The sequence below is a fragment of the Sorex fumeus genome, unplaced genomic scaffold, assembly GCF_029834395.1.
Source record: "Sorex fumeus unplaced genomic scaffold, SorFum_2.1 ptg000033l, whole genome shotgun sequence".
NCBI classification, from domain to species: Eukaryota; Metazoa; Chordata; class Mammalia; order Eulipotyphla; family Soricidae; genus Sorex; species Sorex fumeus.
The window spans coordinates 1,627,154-1,653,171 of record NW_026606090.1 but is presented as its reverse complement, the minus strand read 5'-3'; the positions used below and the strand labels follow the sequence as shown (position 1 = coordinate 1,653,171).

General features: G+C 39.9%; 1 protein-coding gene across 1 annotated transcript in view; it reads left to right on the top strand.

Annotated features, from left to right (window-relative positions):
• The window catches only part of YTHDC2 (YTH N6-methyladenosine RNA binding protein C2), a 53,122-nt gene extending 39,909 nt beyond the window's left edge, over nt 1-13,213 (top strand). The window contains exons 24-29 of the mRNA XM_056116688.1: nt 869-978; nt 1,688-1,980; nt 5,169-5,346; nt 8,162-8,365; nt 9,230-9,412; nt 12,464-13,213. Of these exons, the coding sequence (XP_055972663.1) occupies nt 869-978; nt 1,688-1,980; nt 5,169-5,346; nt 8,162-8,365; nt 9,230-9,412; nt 12,464-12,544 (1,049 nt within the window). The 3' untranslated portion in view covers nt 12,545-13,213. The remainder of the gene's footprint in view (nt 1-868; nt 979-1,687; nt 1,981-5,168; nt 5,347-8,161; nt 8,366-9,229; nt 9,413-12,463) is intronic.
• Nucleotides 13,214-26,018: the final 12,805 nt, after the last annotated feature.

Here is a 26,018-nt window from a genome sequence, read left to right as displayed (position 1 = left end):
TGCAGTGACCCGAGAGGGCCCTGAGCACCACAAGGTCTGGCCCTAAGCCCTCCCCCAGATTTTAACTCTAGTGTACAATTGATGTGAATTTCTGTATTAATAATATTAGTACTATTCTTTGGGATAAATCTTCCATGATTAAGAATTTGTTGATTGCAAATATTTTGCTGACATTTTATTTAAAATTATTTGTGTTCTTGGAGAGTAAGTTGTACGGCCGGTGGCATGTACTTGCATGTGGCAGGGTTTGATTCCCGGCATCCCATAAGGTCTCCCCGCACGTCCAGGAGTGACTCCTGACCACAGCCAGGAGTAAGCCCTGAGCACTGCTGGGTGTGGCCCAAAAAGTAGAATAATTTATGGTCGATTAAGGAGGTGGTCCTCCTGGGTTGTGCACATTCGGTATCATTAAGTTTTAGAATTTTTCTTTTTTTTATTATTTAAGAATTGTGATTTACAAAGCTATTTGTAGTTAAATCTTAGGCAAATGATCTTCCGGCGTCTCTCCCACAATGAGCTTCAACTGCCTTCCACCAGTATTCCCGAGTTCCCTCTCACCCAAAGCCTGCCACATTGACTGGCATACTTTCAAGTTTGGTTGTTGTAGCTCATATCTCCTGTTTTCAGTGTTGTTGACTGTGTGGTTTGGATACATAGCAAGATTAAAACACCTTACTAGCAAGAAACCTGAGGCCCTGGGCCCCTGCTCCCCCCGTTTCCCTTCCCCATGGTCTTATTTCCCCTGATGCTAACTGCCATTACCAGTTTATCAGGAGTATTTGTGTAAAACATAGAGCCTATTTTTTTTTTCTGGTCTGATATAAAATGCTAAAAGTGCGTTTTTGTCCTTGCCACGTGTGTTGAACAGCAGATGGTATTCCTAATGACAGTAGTGATAGTGAAGTAGAAGATAGAACTACTGCTAACCTGGCAGCCTTGAAACTGGACGAGTGGCTCAGTTTCAAACTAGAGCCAGAGGTAAGTTGATTTTTTAAGTTACAGTGCATTTCTTTTGTTTCATTAGTTTAAATTGTTTAGTAGTATAATGAGTATTATATCTTTAATATTTAGACATAAGTTTTAGATGCGTCTTATTTTCATATATTTTACCTGCATTGGGATTTATTCCCATAGGGAATTTGAGAAACCTAAGTGTGGTTCAGTTTTAAATATGGTAATATTCAGTTAACAACTAAATTTAAAATTTAACAACTAATTTAACAACTCAATATTCTCACTGCATAATCTAAGGCCCTCACCCCATGTAGATTTATTAAACATTTATGCTTTGATGCATGTCATGCCTGTGTCTCTAGATTAGGCCTTTCTCCAAACCTACGAATGAATTTAGTGGCCTTCTGATAATCATTTGGATGTTCTATAGGCACGAATTGAACTAAACGTAGTTTTATTTACCTGGCTGTAACTTTCCTGGTAGCCAACACACTATACCATGCATTGTTTCCTGTCTCTCGATAGACTACATTTGATTTGCTACCTATAGTACTTGAAATAAGCTAAATAAATTAAATTTCATGCTACAACAATACAAAAAGAATTTAGCAGTCATAGGGAATATAAGAAAGGTTCTCTGGAAGCCTTTGCAGACCTTCACTTACAAATTTGGAAAGACCTTCCTTGTATTTTCCTTATCTGTATTTGAAGAGAGGAAACAACTTTTTTACAGGCAGCCAGTTTACTGCTGCAGCTCAGACAGAAGTGGCACAGCTTATTTTTACGCCGAATGAGAGCTCCATCCAAACCTTGGTCTCAAGTTGATGAAGCTACGATCAGAGCAATTATAGCTGTTCTGAGCACTGAGGAGCAGTCTGCAGGTTTACAGCAACCGTCTGGGATTGGCCAAAGGCCGCGGCCTATGTCTTCAGAAGAACTTCCTTTGGCATCATCTTGGAGGTCAAATAATAGTAGAAAAACTTCAGCAGATACTGAATTTTCTGATGAATCTACTACTGCAGAAAGGTAAATTTATAACATTTTATCAAAATAACATATTTTCTCCAGGAAAAGGAGTTACTTTTTATTTTATGTTTTTATAAAAAGATTTGATAAAAAAAGATAGTAACACTTTGTATTATATATTTCAGTCAGTATATGTCAAGTGACATCACTCCTAAATAACCTGTAGAAAGAAGTATTGTCCAGGAACATTTGAACAGTCTCCCAACAAATGTAACCTAAAGATCAGTATTGATGAGTTTTGTGTCTACGGAAAAGTGTTTCATTTTTTAAATTTAGTGACACATTGTACACCTGTTGTTGGTTTGAGGGATAGAGTATGTGGAACAGACAGGTTCACTTCCTTCTGTGAATGTTGTGATAAACACTGTTCCATGTGCCTACTTGGTCAACCACATGTATTTGGAGAAATGTCTTTCATCTTTTCGTTGCATTTTTGGTAGTGTTCTTGAGTTTCTTTTTGTTGAGCTTTGAGTGTTTTATATAACTTGAATGCTTTCTATAGCCCTTTTTCCATTCTGTTTATCACCTGGAAAGTTCTGCCTTTGTCTTCCTCGGTGTATTTCATGGAGTTTGGTCCAATCTTGAATGGAAGTCTTTAATCTATTTTAAATACCTTTGTATATGGTATAGGCTGGAGCGATAGCACAGCAGGTAGGGTGTTTGCCCTGGATGCGGCGACCCGGGTTTGATACCTCTGTCCCTCTCGGAGAGCCCTGCAAGCTACCAAGAGTATCCCGCCCGCCTGGCAGAGCCTGGCAAGCTCCCCATGGTGTATTGGATATGCCAAAAACAGTAGCAACAAGTCTCACAATGGAGACGTTACTGGTGCCCGTTCGAGCAAATTGATGAACAAAGGAAGGACAGTGCTACAGTGTATATGGTATGAGATAGCTTTGCAGTCTGTCTCTCATCTGGCTATGCTCGGGCTTATACCTGGGTATGGATCACTTCCTAGTGGAATTCAGAGGACCATTTGGGGTGCCAAGGAGCCCATGTTAGATATATGCAAGGCAAGCACCTTGCCTGCTATGCTGTCTTTCCAGCCCTTGATTTCTTTTTCTTCTAGTTTGTTGTTTGTGTATAGTTTTTAGCTATTTTATATGTGAAAGAATCCTGAATTAAAGACTAATCCTGAATCTATGACTAATTTCTGGGAAGTAAACTGTGGTCATACACTAATGGTCGTAAAGGTAGAAAAATTGTAATTGAAGAGCCGTTGAAGCGTCTTTTTGGTTTAAAATATGCTACACATATTATTGATGGTACAGGAAAGTAAATGATCTACCCTAAGTGAGCTCTGTAGTTAATCAGGATTTTCACTTACTTGCTTTAGTTTACCCAGATTATTTTTTCTTGCTTTTTGGATGGTCTCCTAAGCACTGCTCAGGAACTCTGGAGACTATACCCAGGGGTGTTCTTCCAAGGTCCATGGAAGACTCCAGCCACCTGAGCTATCTTCCCAGCCTCTACTTAAATGTTTCTCTTTCTTTTTTCTCATTTTGACTTATTTAAATAAATTTCACTCAATGTTGTTTTATTCTTCCATATTTTTTGAAATAGAGGTTTTCTACATATTCCAATTGCAGGTGTCAGTTTTAATAAGGTCATTCTAAATGATTCTCAGCTGTAAAACTTGCCGTTATGTGAATCAGCAGCTAGTGAGTAGGCATCGTTATGTTAAGTGTATAGTTTCTTCAGTCTCTTATGTACAACAACTGTTCTTCTGTTGACTTTTTGAAAGAAATTGGTCAGTGTTAGTGTGAGATATGGCACATCCTGTATCTGTTGTGGCATTACTATGTGAACTAAAATTAGCTCTCAGCTTGATGAGAACCACTGGGCAAGAATACAGGTACACTGTGAGCATTATTTTTTATTTCTGTTGTTGTTTTATTTTGTTCTGGGGCCACACCCAGAAGTGCTCAGGGCTTACTCCTGGCCCTACACTCAGGAGGCTCTCCTGGCAGTGCTTGGGACCATTATGGGTGCTGGGGATCGTCCCTGGGTTGGGTGTGTGTAAAGTAATCACTCTATCACTCTGCCCACTGTATTACCTCTCTTGGCCCAGAATTTGCATTTTTTTCAGTATGTATGTATTTGCTGTATTTTTTTTTAATCAGTGGTTGTATCACGCAGTCATATAATATAAAATAATTATAAAATCTAACTACATCCTTATTGTTTCTATAGAATTTTTTAGTTGATTTTTAAAGCTTACCTAGTCCAATCCCTTAATTCACCAGATAGAGAAATAAGAGTTCATATAACAGCTTATCCAATTTACCCAGGATCACATATCTAATGCATTATTAATGGCTTAAAAACAATCTACTCAGACTTTATTCCAGTTCCACTTGGAATAATAATACACTATAATAATAATAATACCAATACAATAATAGTACAATAATATTAGTAATAATAGTATACTCTAGTACTTTAATATGACATTAAAAGCTGTTTTCTTAGCATTACAGTCACTGTCACTGTCCTCCCATTGTTCATCGATTTGCTCGAGCGGGCCCAGTAACTTATCCATTTTGAGACATGTTGTTACTGTGTTTGGCATATTGAATACGTCACAGGTAGCTTGCCAGGCTTTGCCGTGTGGGCAAGATGCTCTTGGTAGCTTGCCGGGCTCTCTAAGAGGGGCAGAGGAATTGAACCCTGCTTGGCCGGGCTGGCTGCATGCAAGGCAAATGCCCTACCACTGTGCTATCGTTCCAGCCCCAGCAGTACGGTACTGTATAAAAATGTAAGAGAGGTTCAGAGCGGCTGACCCCATTCAACCCTGGCACTGCATATAGTTCCCCAGCCACCATCAGAAACAATGCCTGAGCACAGAGCCAGGAGTAAATACTGAGCACTGCTGGGTGTCAGCGAAAAAGAAAATGAAGTTAAGTGAGATGGTGATACTCTTTTAAGGTCCATTAGCAGGGATGTGTTTGAATAAGTGTTATGGCATTTACATATATTAAAATAATCAATATAAGAATATTGCTAAAAACCTCTCATTGTCATAAGAGATTAGGATCCTTACTTTGTAAGTATATAATCACTATCAGCTAAATATAGAAAAGGAATGAATTTCTGAATTTTTTTCATTGTCATATCACTGGGATTTATTTAAGCACTACTTTTTATGATCAGCTTACTTATAGCTGGTTTTTACTCCTTCCTCCCTTTAGAGTGGTGATGAAATCTCCATCTCCAGCTCTACACCCACCTCAGAAATACAAAGATCGAGGAATTCTACATCCTAAACGAAGTACCGATGATCGATCCGACCAGTCCTCAGTGAAGTCCACAGACAGCAGCAGTTACCCAAGCCCGTGTGCTAGTCCCTCGCCTCCGTCGTCAGGAAAGGTAGAGTATCTACGTATGGGAGCCAAGTCAGGAAATAACCCTCCTCTTGTACTTTGTAAGTTCAGAAACAGTAGTTAAGGATGGAAAGGAGTTCTGTTCATCTTTAATTACTTTATTTCAGTTGCTATATTAGGAAACATGACTGGATATGGGTTAGGAAGACAAGGAATCGAAAATTGTATCTAAACATTTTAATACGAATGGTTTTTAAATGCTTAGAATGATTTCCCTGCATTGTTAGAATGCGAGTATTTTATTAGCTAAATGTTGTCTTCTGGTGAAAATGCCTGACAGACTTTCTAAGATATGGCGTAAACCCAGTAACATTCACCAGTTCAGACTATATAATTCATTGGATTTTTATAAATGTATACAGTTCTGTAACCATACCACAGACACTTTACATTTTACATATTATCCCTGATTTCTGGTAAACATTGAACTGCTCTCTGGCCCTTGAGCTTTGCCTTTTCTGAAATTTCTTCGAAATAAAATTGTGTTTGTAGTTTTTTTAAGTGGTTCACTCTATTATTTTTAAATTAGTTTACTACTTGTTGCTGCCGAATAGTAGAACATTCCTTTGTACTATTTTAAATGTGCTTTGACATTCTAGTACAAGTCCTTTTATTAGATATGTTTTCTATTCCTGGGTTATTACTCAATTTGGGGATTGTTGGATTGTTTGATATGTTTAACTTTATAAGGAGGAACTAACTACCCAACTACTTTCCTAAACACTATTTTATTTGTTGTTCTCTTCAGTAATTCATTTGCTTTATGTTCCAACAGTACTTGATATTATTAATCTGCCTTTTATAGTTAGTATATAAGGTCATATTAATTTGCTTTTTCTCTGTGACTACCTAATAGTTTAATTGATTATATTTTTCTTTTTTACCAGTGCTAAAATGATGTAGCAAGAGATGTATTGTGTTTAAATTAGTTTTTGTCCAGTTTTGCGCTTTATCAGTTTTGTTTGCTGTTCGTAAATCCTTTGAGATTTTATGCTGATTTTAGAATCAGGATGTCAGTTTCAATAGAATTTTATTTTTTGAGAGAAATTCCATTGAATCTGCACATCAGTGTGAAGAAGATTGGTAATGGAACAGTTTTTAATTATCTTCTCTTCGATAAGCATGGCACATATCTATATTTATTTAGATATTCTTTAGTATATCTTCAATATTTTATAGATTTCAGCGTTCAGGTATTTCTGTTAAGTTTATCTTTTATATTTTTTGAATGTTTGGTTTTTTAAATTTATATTTCCAGTTATTAGCATGTAGAAGTTCATTTAATTGCTTATTCTAATAATTTTTATGTAAATTCTTGGGATTTTCTGCCTAGACTTTCCTATCTTCTTTTAATAAAGGTAGTTTTTTACATAATTTATTTTCAGTCTGCTTACTATTTTCCCCCCTTTTCTTTCTGTTCTGAGCTTGCACTAAAATGTTTAATTCAAGTATTGAAAGCAGACTTATTTTCCTTTATCTTAGCGATAAAGAGAGCATTACAGTTTTTATTGTTTGCCGTGATGTAACTGGGGATATTTCTATTGGATCTAGTCTGCTTAGAGTGTTTATTATGAATAAGCATTGGATTGTGTTTGTTGATTTATTCACGGTCCTCCCCTTGTTCATCGATTTGCTCGAGCGGGCCCAGTAACGTCTCCATTGGAGACTTTGTTGTCACTGTGCTTGGCATATCAAATACATCGCGGGTAGCTTGCCAGGCTCTGCCTTGCGGGCGAGATACTCTCGGTAGCTTGCCGGGCTCTCCGAGAGGGGCGGAGGAATCGAACTCGGGTCGGCCATGTTGGCTGCGTGCAAGGCAAACGCCCTACCGCTGTGCTATCGCTCCAGCCCATGTTTGTTGATATTTTTTTAATTTATTGAAATGACATTCTTTTGGTCTGTTCATACTATATTTTGATTGCTTCTAATATTTATACCTATTAGTCATAATGTTGTTTTGCTCAGTCAAACTTTCTGTTCAGTGAGAACTTTTTGTTCATGGGGGACATTATCCTGTAGTTCTTTCTTGTGTATTGCTTTGTGTCTTTATATTGCCTTGATATTAGGGTAATGCTGAACTCATACATAGGTTGGAATGTAAAGTTTCACTTTAGTTTTTTGGAAGAAATATTGGTATTATTTGGTAGAAACCACTGATGATCTTAATGTGGACTTGTGTCATATGCATTTAATGATGCATTTGATTTTCATTCTGACTGGTAACAAAGGAAATATTCCCAACCGCATGTGAGCCTGGGAACTGTTCGATTTGCTGCTTTCTTTAGCATTCAGCAGCGCAGAAAGCAGTACTTAGCCAAAAACTTGTGGGGACCCCTCTGCAGTTCTCGGGACTTCTCCTGTGCCAGCTGCCTTCCGTGCATCAGCCACGGAGAGTCTCCTGACACTTGGCTCTAAACTCCGAGCTCTCTGCAACTCAACAGGACCGCTGTACTCTGTCCCCCTCCCTGCACTGTCCCTTGGAAACTATTCAGATAGTAAACTGGAACAATTTGTGTTTCATTTTCAGGCTTTTGAGTGTTTATTAACATTTTCTGAAAATACTTTCAGCATATAAACAAAGTTGATAATCAAGGAACTTTCTTGATAAGGGATTTTGAAAGCTCTGAAAATTAGTACTTGATTTTGGCTTCTTAATCTCATTTTGAGTAAGCCTTCTCTACATTTTCAGGCATGATTAGTAAAATATTTTGGTTTATATGTTTCTGAAGATGTTATTTAATGGAGCCTGTTGATGTCTAGAGGTCAAATTGTCTTTCAAGATTTTATGAATTCTTTTATAGGGCTCAAAATCTCCTTCACCAAGACCAAACATGCCAGTTCGATACTTCATAATGAAAAGTAGCAATTTGAGAAACCTGGAAATTTCTCAACAGAAGGGCATCTGGTCTACAACCCCTAGCAATGAGCGGAAGCTAAACCGCGCCTTTTGGGAAAGCAGCATGGTTTACTTGGTATTTTCAGTTCAAGGATCTGGACACTTCCAGGTGAGCCATCCTGAAACCGTCAAGTGGGCTGTGTCCTGCAGCCAAAAAATCAAATATCAAAACCTGGCTTTTTGTTGCTTTGGTGTGCAAGAATGCTTGAGGAGTATATTGCTTCTGTTTAAGGGAATGGTAAATAGGGATCTCTTTGTTTTTGTCTTGTCTTACCGGTACCTCATCAGATGGAACAATTTTTTCTGATGACAACTTTAGATTTATTATTTCTCAGGCTGATTTAAGAAGTAATTAGAAGTTTGACTTTCTGGTAAAGTAAAAGTAAAGGCCCTCCCGTTGATCATGGATTTGCTCGAGCGGGCCCAGTAACATCTCCATTGGAGACTTTGTTGTTACTGTGTCTGGCATATCGAATACGTCACGGGGAGCTTGCCAGGCTCTGCCGTGGGGGCGAGATACTCTCGGTAGCTTGCCGGGCTCTCCGAGAGGGGCGGAGGAATCGAACTCGGGTCGGCCATGTTGGCTGCGTGCAAGGCAAACGCCCTTCTGGTAATATGTTTAAATAGACCAAAGAAGTTAGTATTAAAAATCAGAAAACTGAGTGTGTTTCTTAATTATCTGACTTAGTACACTATATGAAACTTCAAAGCAATAAATGTACCATTTTATAATTTTTGGAAGTAAAAACCTTAGAGCTTATGTGAACCCATTTATAGTGGAATAAATGGGTTTGCGACTGTTGCTATATTAGAAGGTAATATGTGAATGTTTTGAATTGCTAGAAAATTGGAATTTTTTTCTCTAAGATTTGATAAAACAAATTTTTAGTAAACGCATATAGTAAATAGCTAACTTATACATTGCCTCATTACTGTTTCTCATCTTTACTCTTTCCCCTCATTTTCTCCACAGGGGTTTTCACGGATGTCTTCTGAGATCGGAAAGGAGAAGAGCCAGGACTGGGGTTCGGCAGGGCTCGGGGGAGTATTCAAGGTGGAGTGGATACGGAAAGAAAGCCTTCCTTTTCAGTTTGCACACCACTTACTAAATCCTTGGAATGACAACAAAAAGGTCCAGATAAGCCGAGATGGGCAGGTATACAATGGCACTCACTTAATTTTCTTCAACTTGCTTTTTGATTTTGCTCTTAGGTAACAATAATACCATATTTATCATATGCACATGGGAAATAATGGTGTAGATATGTGAAAGAGCTAAGGGCGGCTAGGGGAGACCCAGTGACTCTCTCTCTGACCACCCACATTCGGTGGTCTCGAGTCCACCCCCCCTCCCCCGCCCTGTTTGATGATCAGTTGCCAGTTTTTCCATTCTTCCCACGCACCTGTTCCAGTCTCACTAAGCTCCACATTCTAATCTCATGCCGGTCCTCATTTCCGTCTCCTCCTGTCTCCCGCTCATCTTTCCCACTCTCCAAGCTCCCTCTCCCAGTGGCATCTTTCGTCTCTCCACTTGCCTGCTCCTGCATCCTTCCCCTACATTCTCCTCCCTCTGTCCCCCTTGCTAGTCTCTCTCTTGCTGCCCCGGTCTCTCTCTAGTGTCTCTCCAACCCTCCAGCATTGGGGGTAGACACCATACCCCTTCCTTTAGTATAGTCAACATATCAAAAGCCCTTCCTGATCACGTATCAGGCTCAGGGGAAGGAACTACCACCTAGGGGTGTTTGTTCTCTCCTTAGCCTAATAACATAATTAACATCTTCATTCTATTTCTTAATGTTAGTTATTTTGTCTGGACACAGTAAGAAATATATTAAGCTTGTAGGGTTACTCTCCTGGGGACATCTTGCTATATAGATCTCAGACTACAGTGCTCAGGCCAGATTAATCTTTCCTAACCCTAGCAGGGCCCTATTCCAGTTATTACTGTTTGGATCATGACAGAATTTGTCCATGACCATGCTCTTAACTTATAGTTAAGTATTATGGCACTTTGGCCTGGCCCATTTCGATGCCAGGGTAGCTCACTGCTTGCCCTGGGTCCATCCAGTCCCTTGTAGGGACCCTGCATTTGGGGTACTAGGAAGTAAGGGCAACTGAAGCTTAAGTCCAGAGAACAGATGCCCAAGGATGAATATCATTCAGCGTCCATTAACTCCCAGGTTACAAAAGCATAGCATTAACTGTCTTTCTGTGTCTATAAACAAAAGGACATTGCTCTGAATTAACTATGTAAAGGACTTAAGGAGAAGAGAAAAGCAATATTTACAAGTTAACAGAGCACAAAGAAAGAGGTTACAAGTAAACACAGAGGAATGGGAGCACTGTGATGGGAGCAACCCAATAAGCCTAAGCTCCCTGTGGCAAGGCAGCAAGGTCAAACCAATGTTATCTTATAGTTATGTAACATAAAGAATTTTTTTTAAACTGTGGTTTTATTTTTTTTACATTTTGCACTACCTTCTTGGTACTGCCAAAATGCATGTATTAAGCATAAAGTGGTGAAACAAAGGTGTTGACTCTGCTAACTACTTATGTGAGATTGAATTCTTACATGTGAGTTATGTAGGAGGAAATAGGCTCATTGAAACCCAAAGCAATTAATATTGACTAGATTTAAATAGCTAATAATTGACTTGAACCAATTATTTTTTCTTTTTTTTTTTTTGCTTTTTGGGTCACACCTGGCGATGCTCAGGGGTTACTCCTGGCTCATGCACTCAGGAATTAGTCCTGGCGGTGCTCAGGGGACCATATGGGTTGCTGGAAATCGAACCTGGGTCCGCCATGTTGGCTGCGTGCAAGGCAAACGCCCTACCTGCTGTGCTATCGCTCCAGCCCCTTGAACCAATTTGATTCAGTTTAAATCACAATATGAAAGGTGTTTGGGTTCTATTTACAGTTAATATTACAAGCAGTAAAATGTTAGTTTTTTTTTTTCATTGTAAGAACACTTTGACTTTTTACTTTAAGAATAATTTTAAGTATTTTTAATACTTAAAATATTCTTTTTGTTGTTGTTATTTTGGGTCACACCCAGCAATGCTCTGCGCTCAGGAGTCACTCCTGGTGGTGCTTGGAAGACCACATGGGATGCCAGGGATCAAGCCCGGGTCAGCTGCATGAAAGGCAAACACCCTCCCTGCTGTACTATTGCTCCAGCCCTTTGTTTTTATTCTAAAATAAAGATTTAGAAATTGATCAATTCTTTGGTTAAGATATCCAGTAACTGGGTAGTTTTGGGGCCCTTGGAGAGCAGGATGCTGTCCTTCCAATTGCTCACAAGGCTGGGGCCCCTTCTGGTGATTCCTGATCAACCGATAGATTCCGTGCAAGAGCTGAGAATCCTTCTGAATACACTCTATTTATTTATTTATTTATTTATTTATTTATTTATTTATTTTTGCTTTTTGGGTCATACCCAGCGATACTCAGGGGTTACTCTTGGCTCTGCACTCAGGAATTACTCCTGCTGGTGCTCAGGGGACCATATGGGATGCCGGGGATCAAACCCAGGTCGGTGTGTGCCAGGCAAACGCCCTACCCTCTGTGCTATCACTCTGGCCCCAAGAGCTGAGAATCCTTTTGGGGCCTCACCCTCTATGTGCCTCCTCGCCTCTGCAGTGCTGAGGATCACCCACACCAGCTGTATTTATAGTTTCTTAAAACAAAAATCAAGCAAATAACCCAAACATGTAAGATGCTTAGTTCCAGAGAAAAGCTTTGAAAATTCTAGCTGAATGGTTTTCTTCTGGGGGTTGGGCAGCAGCACTAGATTGCCTTTAAAAACAAAATCCAAGTCCCTGTGTTCAGCCCAGTACCACATATATATGCACAACATCCAAGTAATCATGCTACATGCCTGAACTCACAGGCTCTTACACATCTGCAACAGCTAAATCACAATTTTTTTTAGAAGTTCATTGCCAGAAAGAGAAAAATTTTTGAAGCACTCCTTAGAAATTTGTCTATTACTATTACACATAATTACAGTGTTTGCAGGTTATTTGCAATCTTGGATTCTAATATAAAGAATTAGAAAAAATGCATGTTATATGCTTTTTAGCAGTGTTGTGGTAGAAAATGCAAAGTTTAACATGCTTTCTGAAAATATTTTAAGTGGCTCTTGGTAACAAAAATCAATCCATTTCTTTTTTTTTTTTTTTTTTTGGTTTGTTTTCTTATCTAGGAACTAGAACCTCAGGTTGGCGAACAGTTGCTCCAGTTATGGGAACGTCTTCCATTGGGAGAAAAAAGTACAACTGATTGATTCTCAGATTATATGCTTGACTGACTCTAACATTATTTGTGATCAGTAGGGTATTTTTCAGATTATTTATCTTATTTTCATTTAACCCTTAACTACAAAAGAACACCATTCCTAATAATAACACCTGAATGCGCTGACTTGTTAAAAACTGAGGAATGGTGTGTGTGCTTCTCTGAGCGTGGTGCGAACCATTCATTTCATACAAAAGATAAAAAGATGAGCTTATTTTTGATAGCAATCATAGGGAATGGTTGTATAGTATTTGTTAATTATATGTTTATAATTGACTTAATCGCTTAATTACTTGGCACAGCAGCAGTTATTTAAACCAGGTTAAGTTGAAATTAAACGTTTGTTTAAAACATTAGCTTACACCTCTTATGATGAATTTTAGTGCAAAGAAAGTTGTTTACTTTTAAGAAAGTTATGAATATAACAGTGCATGTGAGCACCATTTTTTAAGTCATCTCTAAGGATTTGTCATTGAAAAATGAGCAAAAGCAACCCAATTCTAAAAGTGTTTCATTTAAAAATAGTGCTTGCTGATGAAGGACCATTCATTGTGCTGTGTTTGACCTTCAATCCATTAAGGAATCTAGGGAGGATATTTTTTTTCTGCAATTATGAAATGCAGTAAAATCTAAGGAAATCCAAGTCTTTGATCATTTCAGATGAAGTGCTTGTTTTTAGTCCTGGTCTTGCCTTTGGATTTGATGAAGGGATAGCATCTTCAGCCTTCTTCTCGGTGACTGCTCTCCAACAGCTCCGTGTGAGCATAGGAATTAGGGACTCAGTTTTGCCGAGGGAAACTTGATGTAGACAAGTTAAAATTTAAACAAGTTGCATCAGTTGAGAAAGTAATGTTCATGGCTGGAGAGATTTGTGCAGCCACTAGGGCACTTAGCTGCCCTGCACATAGCTGACCTGGGTTCGATCCCCAGATTCCCATATGGTCCATAAGCACTTCCAGGAGTAATTCCTGAGTGCAGTCGTAAACCCTGAGCATCTCCAAGCTTGGCCCAAAACATCAGCAGGAACAACAAGAACTTACTATGTTCAGTAGAAGTGATTTGGTTGCTGTCTGTCTTATTTATATTTGAATAACTGGGAAGGGGTGATTTTTTTGTAATCCTGTGGCAGTGCCAGTTCTCATTTTTGCCATCTCAGAATTATTTGGATTGAGCTTTTTTTACCACTGTTGTGAATAGTTTCCTCAGGAAATTTTTGAAGGGAACTAGAGGTAAAAGAAAAAAATAACGTGGTTGTTGAGTTTTACATAGAAAATTTTGATAGCATTTCTTCACAATACATTTGGATCATCTTTATATATGCGTGTGTGTATATATATATATACATATATACATACAGGTATTAATGTTTAGTTATATGTATATATAAACATGTATTTATATATAAACATATAAATCTAAATTAACCTTAAAGACAAAATGCCTCATAACACTGGTTTTATATTTGAGAACAAAGAAGTAAAAATCTTGGGTCAGCATAAAATTTAACAGAACCCTTCTACTGTTTTCTGGGAATGCATTGTAGATTGGTGCATTAGTTTAGACTGTCATTTGTGATTTTTGCCTATATTTATAGTTACTGGGCTTTTTTGTTTTGTTTTATACTTTGAAATATACTTGTAAATTGAGCCTATGTGAATTATGTTCCATTGTATGTATATTGTACTTTATTTTCCTATCAGAGCAATTTGTGTTTTTTGAAAATGTATTTTGTTTATGAATAGATTCAACAGTTCAGAGTTCTAAATTTGGAAGTAAGGACTTAAAAAAGAAACCTGTTTTCATTTCCCTTTGTTTTCTAATATTTAGCCCCATATGTAAATGGTAAGTTTGTTATTTAAATGTAATGAATGTAATTAAGATGCTTTAAATATGCTTATTAAATGAAATTCTATGAAATTATTAAAATCTTGTTTTTTGTAATACCATATAATAGGACTAATGTAATAATTCTTAAGACACACTGGAAAATAATTGATATGGAAAGTGAGGATTTTATATTCATATCTCCCCTCAAAAAATTTGTCTTATTACGACAGAAAAATGGATAAGACCATAGAGATGTGGGTCTTATATAAAATTTTCTGAATATTAATAAAGCCTATCAGCCTTAAGTTCTCAAGAAACTATATTACGATGATCCATTATAGTCACTGACAAAACTTGGATTTGATTCCCAGCTCCTGTATGACCCTCATGTGCAAACACATACACACACACAAACACACACACACACACACACACACACACACACACACACATAGACACTCCTCTCATGAAGGCGTTCAGGTGAGAGGCAAAGCTAGAACTCATAAAGAAAAAAACTAGAAGGAAATATTATTTATCTTATTTTCTACTTCGGTTCACAACTCACACTTCTGGTCTAGAGAGATCATAGAGGGCGAGGCCCTTGTGTGCAGCCGTCTGGGCTCCATCTCTGCTCCCACATGGTCCCCGGTGCTTCTCCAAATGCTGGTCTTCATGCCCCCCTAGCCATTGCTGGAGAGCCCCAGGTAATGCCTGGCACTGGCAGGCGGGAACACCGCCATATCCTGCACCCACATGTTAAACCCCTGGCCTTGTTTATTTAGAGCTGCTGGAAGAGGCCTGGGTCCCCTGAGCACTGCCGAGGAGGCCCAAAAACACAAAAAATATTTAAATTTCATTCTTCAAATCACAGTTAAGAGAATGAGAGATTACAAAAAAATACTTGGAAAATGGATGGCCACCTTAGAACCAATTTTTTTTAAAAATCTCAAAACAACCAAGTTTTAAAATTGTGTCGTTTGAATAGGTTCTTCACAAAAGAATTCTGCAAAATATAAAGAGCTCAAGAGGCAAGACTTTCTGTAGCTTACTGGGCTCTCCGAGATTTTTTTTTTTCTTTCTCTATGATTTGTTGCCTACTCTCTGAACTCCACCAAACATGGTGTGGTAATCATGGAAAATGGGGAGGAAGTGTCTTAGATGTGTCATGAGCCTCAGCACGAGCACCCAGAAAACAGCCTTGCATGCAGTTGCAGTGGCTGTGATTGTGGTTCAAGCCCACCCACCTCCACCCACCGCCCCCCACACATACACACACGAACACATACTATCTCCTGAGCACAGAGTCAGAAGTAGCTCCTGAGCATTGCCAGTTGTGACTCCGCCCCTTGCCCCCCACCCCCCCACACACATCCAGTAGAAAAATGAACACATGCAAAGATGTTAAACATGTGGGAATGCCTACTGGTTCAGCCCTTCTGGAAAACAGTATGGACGATTCTCAAAAAATTAGAAATTGAGCTCCCATTTGATCCAGCAATACCACTCCTGGGAATATATCCCGGAGAGGCAAAAAAGTATAATTGTAGTGACATCTGCACTTGTTTGTTCATTGCAGCATTCTTTACAATAGCCAGAATCTGGAAAAAAAAAAACTGAGTGCCCGAGAACAGATGACTGGTTAAAGAAACTTTGGTACATCTACACAATGGAGTACTATATAGCTGTTAGAAAAGACAAAGTCATGAAATTTACGTACAAGTGGTACTACATGGAAAGTATCCTGTTAAGCGAAATGACTCAGAAAGAAAGGGATAGACATAGAAAGATTGCATTCATCTGGGGAACATAAAGTAACAAAATAGGAGACTAACACACAAGAATGGCCAAGATTAGTACCAGGAATTTTACTCCATGGCTTGGAGGCCAACCACACATGCTAGGGGAAAAGGGAGCTCAGATAGAGAAGGGAACACCAAATAAAGGTGTTGGGAGGATCCTCCCAGGATGGGAGAAGCATGCTGAAAGTAGACTATAGACCAAGCATGATTGTCACCCGTTGCCTCTTTTGCAAACCACAACACCCAATAAGAGAGAGAGAACAAAAGGGAATGCCCTGCCACAGAGGCAGGGTGAGATGGGGGAGTTGGGGGGTGGGAGGGATACTGGGACTGGTGGTGGTGGGAAATGGGCACTGGTGGAGGGATGGGTATTTGATCATTGTATAATTGAAACCCAAGCACAAAAATGTGTAAGTCTGCAACTGTATCTCATGATGTTTCACTATTAAAAATTTAAAAAAATAAAAATTCAAATACAAAAAAATAAAAAACATTTTTGTCTAAAAAAAAAAAGATGTTAAACATGATCAGCCAATAGGGAAATGCAAATTAAAACTACAGCTAATAACATTACATCTTTATCAGAGTTGAAATGAAAGCATTTGACTTTGTATTGTTCACAAGGATGAGTATCTACTTTTGGTGAAATTGTAAGATGATTCAATTTGCTTCACAAAACAATTTGGCATTTTCTTTAAACATTAGCAAGCAACTCCTTCATATTCCAGTCCTGAGTATTGACACAGTTTTCCCCTCACTGTTCATCTCAATATAATTTAATTATATTGTTTTATGACTCCACGCCAGGCTGTTTTCACTTGAGCGCCCTAGAGGGGGGAGGGTGAGAGCCCTTCCTGCCCCAAGGGACCCAGCCCTGGCAGCTGACCTCCACTACCCAAGTGCCACCAGGCTCCAGCCGCTTTCCGGGCACTTGGGCCAAGCCTCACGACACATCTAAGACATTTGTACCCATTTTCCATGCTTACCACACCATGTGCGATGGAGTTCAGACAGTAGGCAACAAATCATAGAAATTTATGTGTGTGTGTGTGTGTGTGTGTGTGTGTGTGTGTATACACACACACACACACACACACACTTCTTGGAGAGCCCAGCAAACTGCCAAGTATATCCCACATCCCGCCTGCACAGGCAGAGCCTGGCAAGCTCCCCATGGGGTAATGGATATGCCAAAATCAGTAACTGTAACAGGTCTCATTCCTCTGACCCTGAGAAAGCCTCTAATCAGTGGGAAAGACGAGTAAGGAGAGACTGCTAAAATCTCAGGGCTGGGATGAATGGAGACGTTACTGACGCCCGATCAAGTAAATCAACAAACAACAGGATGACAGTGATACAGTGATATGATTGTTTTCATGTATGGCTACATAATATTTTAAATTTTCAGTATAATTTGTATTACAATCTTTACTGCAAACATTTTTTATTTTTATTTATTGATTTTTTTCATTGAATCACCGTGAGATACAGTTACAAAGCTTTCATATTTGAGTTTCAGTCATGCAATGATTGAACACCCATCCCTCCACCAGTGCACATTTTCCACCACCAATGTCTCCAGTATTCCCCTCATCCCAGCTCTCCCCCCTGCTTCTATGGCAGACAATTTCTCACATAATCTGTCTCTATTTTGGGACATTATGGTTTGCAGCATAGATACCAAGTGGCTATCCCGTTTGGTCCTTTATATACATCTCCCATCCCGAACGATCCCTCCAACTGTCATTGACTTAGTGATCCCTTCTCTCCCTGCTCATGAGACAGGCTTCCAACTATGGAGCAGTATTCCTGGCCCTTGTCTCTGCTGTCCTTGGGTGTCAGTCTCATGTTATTGTATATTCTACAAATGTCATTCTGTGTCTGTCCCTCTCTGACTCATTTCACTTACTATGATACTCTCCATGACCTTCCACTTATAAGCAAATTATGACGTGAACATACAGGTGAACATGTCATTTCTACTGCTTTTTTTTTAAAAAAAAATTTATGTTTTGAGACTACATTTGATGTGCTCAGTACTTATGCCTGACTCTGCTCCAGAAGTACTCCTGATGATGTTTGGGGGGATCATATGTAATGCTGGAGATCAAGCAGTCTATTGTGTGCAAGGCAAGCACTTTAACACTAACTTTTTTTTTTAAGACAACACTTTTTGTTGACAATATTGTATATTTAGAAAGGGTGGGACTTTAGAGAATTTTCTTAGTCTTTTGCTGTAATGTAAATGATGAAAAACAAACCTTTTGAATAAGGGACTTTTCTGGACCCTTTGCTCAGTTGCCATGTGTGTCTGTGTATGTGTGTGTGTGTGTGTGTGTATGAATCAGAACTTTCTGTTTCATGATTTTAAGTAAAACACCCCAACTTCAGCGGTTTAGGGATGTTGTAAGGATGTCTGGTGGTTCCCAGTACTCAGGGGCTTGAAGAACCCCGCCTCCATCCAGTTTTAGCAGTGGGTATCTATGGAAATGAGACCAGGGAGGCAGCACCAGGTGGCACTCCTGACTGTGCCAATGCAAGATGCTCTGTTCTTCCATTTTCCAGCAAAGTCTGGGGGACCGAGTGGCTGTCCAAGCCCTTCTGGCCAGGGAGCAGAGAGAGTTGGTCTCTCTTTTGCAGGTGATCCTGCTTGCTCCCAATGTAATTCAGCCCATCCGTCCTCCAAGCACGAGGAGCTTTGGCGGCCTGTCGCATCAAAACATGCCTTTTGAGAATTAGACGACAATGTGTTTTCCTAGTGGTTGAGATGTATACAGCAGAGGCTCTGATGCTGACTCAAACACAATTAGGGAGAGTTGTCAGCCATATAGTCCCTAAACTTTCAATGTGCTTTTTTGCATCTTGGAGGTCTGAGGTCCATAATTTTTTTTATATTCTCCACTAGATCCACAATAATAGAAAGTTAAGGAATCCTACCTCGACAGGAGGCATAGTCCATGGATTAAAGGGCTTGCCTTCTGGAGCGATAGCACAGCGGGCAGGTCATTTGCCTTGCACGCAGCTGACCAGGTTCGATTCCCAGCATCCCATATGGTCCCCCGAGCACCGCCAGGAGTAATTCCTGAGTGCATGAGCCAGGAGCAACCCCTGTGCTTTGCCAGGTGTGACCTAAAAATCAAAATAAATAAATAAAGGGCTTGCTTGTGGCCTACAAGTGCCACCAGGAGACCCCAGAGTGGCCCAGGTGCTCCCCACCACTGCAGGACTTGGGCATCACTGCATCCCTAGGCCCTGGCTGACCGTCATCAGCATAGCCTCCTGAGCACTGCTTAGGAGACAGCCCCTCCAGCGCCCCTCCCCCCCCCCCCCCCCCAGTAAAAATACGATCTCCTGCCTCCGTGATAAAGTGGGAGCCTCCAGTGAGTGAGGATGTGGGTTGACAAGACTCCAGAGAACATTTGTGCGGGAGTGCTGTAAATTCTTCCATCTGTCAGTATCACCACCCTTTGTCCACTAGATGGTGATGTTGCACAGGTTTTCAAACAATAACGAGTTCCTTGCTAGGGATGGAGAATTGCGAGATTGGCAGAGCTCAAGGTTATTTTAGGGTAGTAAGGAAATTTAGAAATCAGTCCATGTAATTATTCTACAGTCAAATAGCCTGATGTCCCTAAAATCTTGAAATAAAACTGTGATTGGAGCTTCAAAAGTCCAAGAGGGACCCTGTGGCCACGGACGGAACACTGTATCTGGGCTCTCCTTAACCTAAACGCGCCTCAGGGGCGCCCTCTGGCTGCTGAGCGTGTAGAGTGATTCTCCTTACGGACTTCGGTGCTTCGAGGCTGATGTGTTTTTTTTTTTTTTTTTTTTTTATTTTATTTTTCCCTTTATTGTATTTTATTTTTTTTTAAAGTTGTAGATTTACAATTTTTTGTGCTTTGGTTTCAATTATACAATGATCAGATACCCATCCCTCCACCAGTGCCCATTTTCCACCACCATGGATAATATCCCTCCCACCCCCATCCCCCCATCCCCCCTGTCTCTGTGGCAGGGCAATCCCCTGTGTTCTCTCTCTCCTTTTGGGTGTTGTGGTCTGCAAAAGAGGCATTGAGTGGCAAACATGTTCAGTCCATAGTCTACTTTCGACATGCATCTCCCCTCCTGGGAGGATCCTCCAAACATCCTTTATTTGGTGCTCCCTTCTCTATCTGAACTGCCCTTTCCTCTAGGATACCCGGCTGGCCTCTAAGTTATGGAGTAATCCTCCTGGTGCTGATCTCAGCTATTCTTGGGTATTAATCTCATACTTTGTTACTTTATATCCCCCAGATGAATGCAATCTTTCTATGTATATCCCTCTCTTTCTGACTCATTTCGCTTAGCATGATACTTTCCATATTGTACCACTTGTATGTAAATTTCATGACTTCATCTTTTCTAAGAGCTACATAGTACTCCATTGTGTAGATGTACCAAAGTTTCTTTAACCAGTCATCTGTTCTTGGGCACTCAGGTTTCTTCCAGTTTCTGGCTATTGTAAAGAGTGCTGCAATGAACAAACAAGTGCAGATGTCACTTCGACTATACATTTTTGCCTCTCTGGGATATATTCCCAGGAGTGGTATTGCTGGGTCAAATGGGAGCTCAATTTCTAATTTTTTGAGAATCGTCCATACTGTTTCCCAGAAGGGCTGAACCAGCGGACATTACAGAATGGGAAAGGATATTCACCGAATACACATCTGACAAGGGGTTGATATCCAGGATATACAAAATACTGGTTAAACTCCACAAGAAGAAAACATCCAACCCCATCCAAAAATGGGGCAATGAAATGAACAGAAACTTTCTCAAAGAAGAAATCCGAATGGCAAAAAAGCACATGAGAAAATGCTCTACATCATTAATCATCAGGGAGATGCAGATCAAAACCACAATGAGATACCATCTCACACCTCAGAGACTAGCCCACATTCAAAAGAACAAAAGCAACCGATGCTGGCGTGGATGTGGCGAGAAAGAGGCTGATGTTTTTAGTTACAATCACAACTTCGAATCCAGTCCTCAGATGCAGTTGGGATTACAGTACTGCCAACGTGAGCATTAGTTGATGATGAAGTTTGCTCCCTCTGCCTTCTTCCCTGAATCGTGTTAGCGCTATCTATTATGCACTATGCTCTTTCCAAAGACAGCATCCACCCGATTATATATGCATTGCTATTGATGACAGGTACAGATGCACAGGGACATCAGTGTCTGGATTCCTCAAGCCTAACAGTGAAGGAAATGCAAGTCAGAGCGGACAGCACTCTAGCACGTGTAAACTGACCTCGCGTACAATGAGTCTCTCTCTCCCCAGAGCCAAGTTCTGCAGCTTCTGTGGACAGACCACTGAGCATCACCCCTAATTTCTCCACAACAGTTTCCGCGAATCTTGAAGTGACTGAATCTTTAATAGCTGAGCTATTTCTTTTTTCTTCCATTTCCCTTTGCGCTTTGTTCCTTGATCCTTTTTTGCTGCACCCTGGCAGAGGCAGGAATCAAAGATCTCACTGTTTACATGACTTTTTATCAAAACTAACTGTTGAATCAATAAGGTGCCCTTTAAGATTTTGTTTAAGCTTTTGGCGCTGGGAATGTTGCCTTTAAGTGGGATAGCATAGCATGCACAGCCTGTTGAAGGACTTGTACTTATTGTTGGGAGGAAACCATAGGGATCCGCACCCAGTTGGACTCTGGGCTTTTTCCTGGCTCTGCGCTCAAGAATCATAATGGTGTTCTGGGTACCAGGGATTGAATGTGGGTCAGACATAGGCAAGGCAAGTGCCCTGCTCACTATACTATTGCTCCAGCCCCACCCCACCCCCCGATGAATTTTCCTTCAAAGCACTTAAAATCATTCTTCGTCTGTCTACTTGTATTGTCCTCTTAAATTTGAGTCCATAGAGCATGAAAGGTGTCTTTTTCCTTCAGTGCTGATCAATAATCCTTAAAATACTACCTGGCTGAGAGTAGATACTGAATAATGAAGATACAGAGCAGATGGTAAAATAGAGATGCAATGTCAGAAAAGGTTGGTTTTGACAGGGGAAAACAATAAAGGCTCTCTGGAGGAGAAAGCATTTAAATAAGACTTTGTAGGATGGGTGACATTGATGGGCAGATATGGAAAAGTTTAAACAGAAAGTCTTCTATAGAGAAACATACAGAGAAATGAGAAGTTTGTTGTGACAAGCACTAGGGGATAGTCTGGTATTCTACAAGTTGTCTGGGGGCTGGTTTCTGCTGAGGTCCGAGTTTGTTGATAAACAGCATCTAGACATCAAATTGTGGGGTTCACTCTAGTTTATGTCCTCCCAGATACAATATTGTTGGACACTAAGTGGTCTGTGTCAAAGAGGCAGAAGAGGAGGAGGTGGAGGAGGAGGAGGATGAGGAAGGAGGAAGGAGGAAGGAGAACAGAGTACAAGGGAAGGATTTTTCCTTGTATCCTGCCAACCTGGGTTCGAATCTCAGCACCACATACAGTGCCCTAAGCACTGCCAGGGCACAGAGTCAGGAATAGCCCCTGGGCATCACCAAGTGGGTCCCAATAATCCCCTCAATTAAAAAATATATAAAATTATAATATCCCTTTGCTTACTTTTAACACTCAGTTCTGGCCCAATATGATCATTCCCAGATATTATTGTCATACCAGTCTCTTCTCTATCTTACCTATGCTCAGCCTCCCAGGCATTAGTGGTTAGATCCAACCATTGACCAGTCCTCCTAACCCCTGTTTTCCCTGGCCACGGGCATTATTTTTCTACTATATATATTTTCTACTACTATATATATTTTATATCCCACAAATGAATGCAGTTATTCTATATCTGTCCCTTTCCTTCAGAGTCATATCACTTAGCATAACACTCTCCATGTCCATCCATTTATAGGCAAATTTCATGCCTTTATTTTCCCTAGCAGCTGCATAGTATTCCAATGTGTAGATGTATAGTTTCTTTATCTATTTGTCTGTTCTTGAGCACTCAGGTTGTTTCCAGATTCTGGCTATGGTGAATAGTGCTGCAATGAACATCGGAGTGCAGATGGTGTTTCTGTTCTGTTTTGTTTTGGGGCCCCAGGGAATATTCCCAGAAGTGGTATTTCTGGGTCAAATGGGAGCACAATTTCTAATTTTTTGAGAAATGTCCATATTGGTTTCCAGAAAGGCTGGACCAGTCTTCATTCCCACCAATAATGAAGGAGAGTCCTTTTCTCCCCATATCCACACCAACACTGGTTGCTTTTGTTCTTTCGAATGTGTGCCAGTCTGTGATGTGAGATGATATCTCATTGTTGTTTTGATCTGCATCTCCCTGATTAGTGCATCTGGGCCTTTCTAGGGGAGTGGATGGGTAGACCTTGGAGATACAATGGTCCCACATCCTTGACACTAGGAGGGGGTCTGTCCCTAACAATGTGCTAGTAAGGATGCTGCTCCTTCCGTTATCGGTAGGTATGCAAATGATACATTTGTGGCTCTAGTTCTTAGTGGAAACTAATTTATCCACCTGTTCACTGGTTGATATTTAGCCCAGCTAAGTATTTAGCTACTTAGGTTAAGTAGCCTTCTTCTCATCTGTGTTCTTAGAGACTTCTACCGTACTTAAGGAAGACCAAGTCTCAACCAATGGCTAGATTGGGAGAGGGAGGTGATTTCCCAAGCTCATGTCAAAAACTCACGTTTTGAACAAAGCTTATGTCTTTTCTATTAAAAGTGACTTTCAGAAGAAGTTCTAGATGTTGTTTTTTTTAGTATCTTCTTTTTTGGTAACTTATAGTGTATTGTGCTACATGTTTAGATACAGAATTGAAATAATATTTTCATGAATATTCAATATTCAGCAAGATATTTACATACTCAAGTGGAGAGATTTCTGAAGAGATACAGAAATTAACAATAAAACAATCCAAAGACTGAGGAGAAACATATCTGTAATGAAATTAGGAAAAAGCAAAATTCCACACTATAGATTAAAGACAGTTTCCTAGATAAGAGAGTATTTGAGCCATTGAGAAGGGTTGTTGGGTTCTTGGGTATTGGGAAAGGGACAGATTGAAAAGTAGACAATAGTGGATTTAAATGAAGCCTAATGAGTAACCTTTTATAGGATGATGATGGAGGAATTAATCCTGCAGATAAATCCAGGAGGAATAGCAGCATTTTCTGTTCCAAACAAGGGAGAGGAATCTGAAAGAGAGAATGGGCCCACACAAGTCTGAAGTTTGAGAACTGTTCCCAGGCTAGGATGGCTTTCAGAATGCCTAAGATGCTAGGAGAGTGACTCTCACAGACTTAGAACTACCACAGAGTATTTTATCCGTTGTGTAAGACAATAATTTATAATGTGATGATATGCCAGACACAGTAACAACAAAGTCTCCAATGGAGACGTTACTGGGCCCGCTCGAGGAAATTGACGATCAACGGGAGGGCCTTTACCTTTTACCTTTATATTTCTCTGAGAAGAAAAATAAATTTTGAAAAATAAAAGCTCTAAGAGAATAAAATAGCAGTTGTGACATAGATATTCCAAAGCTAGCAGATTTGACAATAAAATGACTAAGAAAGAAAGGAGTTGTGCAGGTGTGGGCCTACCATTGTTCTCTTATCTTGAGGAAATGTCTGATTCCTGGTTTGCACTTGAAGAATAAAAAATTTCTGAAGTCATTTGCTCACCTGCTTCCAATTCTGTGTGATCTTATTCTTTCTCTGTGGTCAGTGCCAAATCTATGTGGCACTGCTTCTCTGCAACCTAAACAATTGCATTTAAATTTTTTTTTAAAAAAAAAAAAGGAACAATAGAAGCAAATTTGAAGCTTTCCCCCTCAGTTTCCATGGCTTTGGTAACATCTAAATACTGAGATGGTTAAGGACTGACTGGTAATGACGATCATTGAAAAATGTTCATCCTTGAGTGATTTGCTTTTCTACTTCCAGCATCCCTAATGTACACAGGTCACCAGTTGTTCCTTAACTTTATTACCTAGAGAGACTCTAGAGTGAAAAGATAAGATTTTAATACAGAGCTCTGCTAAAGACAAATCCAGGTGACTTGGGCTAAGCTCTTGGTGTATTTAGCTTTTGCCTTTGCAAACCTGAACTGCAGGGATGGTGTGAGGACGCACGAGATATCACAGAACACACCTGCTTCTGATTTCCGACTCGAGAGTGCATTCCAACAGTATCCTTCTGTTGCTTACGAGATAGGTAGTGGAATATGGTGATGCCAGAAAGAAAGCTTCCTTCTCTGAGCAATTTCTCTTCACTAGATCATAGTCCATTCTTGGCAACTGTTTTATGACTCTGTATTTCTAAAATTAGCATACCTAATATTCTGCTGGACATTTTGTGGGTGGAAATAATTAGACATTTTATTTGTTCAAATAATGGCCTCCTGACTCATTGTCAACAAGTTTATAAAAGTTATTGGATCTGCAGCTATGACCTTACAGTATGCATCCCCTGGGTATCTTTAACAGAGTTTTACTTGAGGGTGATCAATAAAAATCAATAGTTGGTGTGGAGGGGTTTTAACAGATCATTCCAGGAGAAGCAGGAAAAGCAAATAAAAAGCATGTTTCATAAGGAATGTGTTATTGAGCAAAGAAAAGAATTCTGAGAGGTGATCAAGCCGTGGACATGTAGATGACAAGACCCCTTCCCTTAGTGCTTGGCTCACTCACCCTCACACACCCATTTACATTTATTTCTAAGCTAAGTTTATGGTTCTTTTCTATGTATAATTTTCAGAATTGGGTTAAGGAAGGAAGGAAGAAAAAAATTTAAAAAGAAGGAAGGGAGGAAGAACCTATGAAAATTCACCA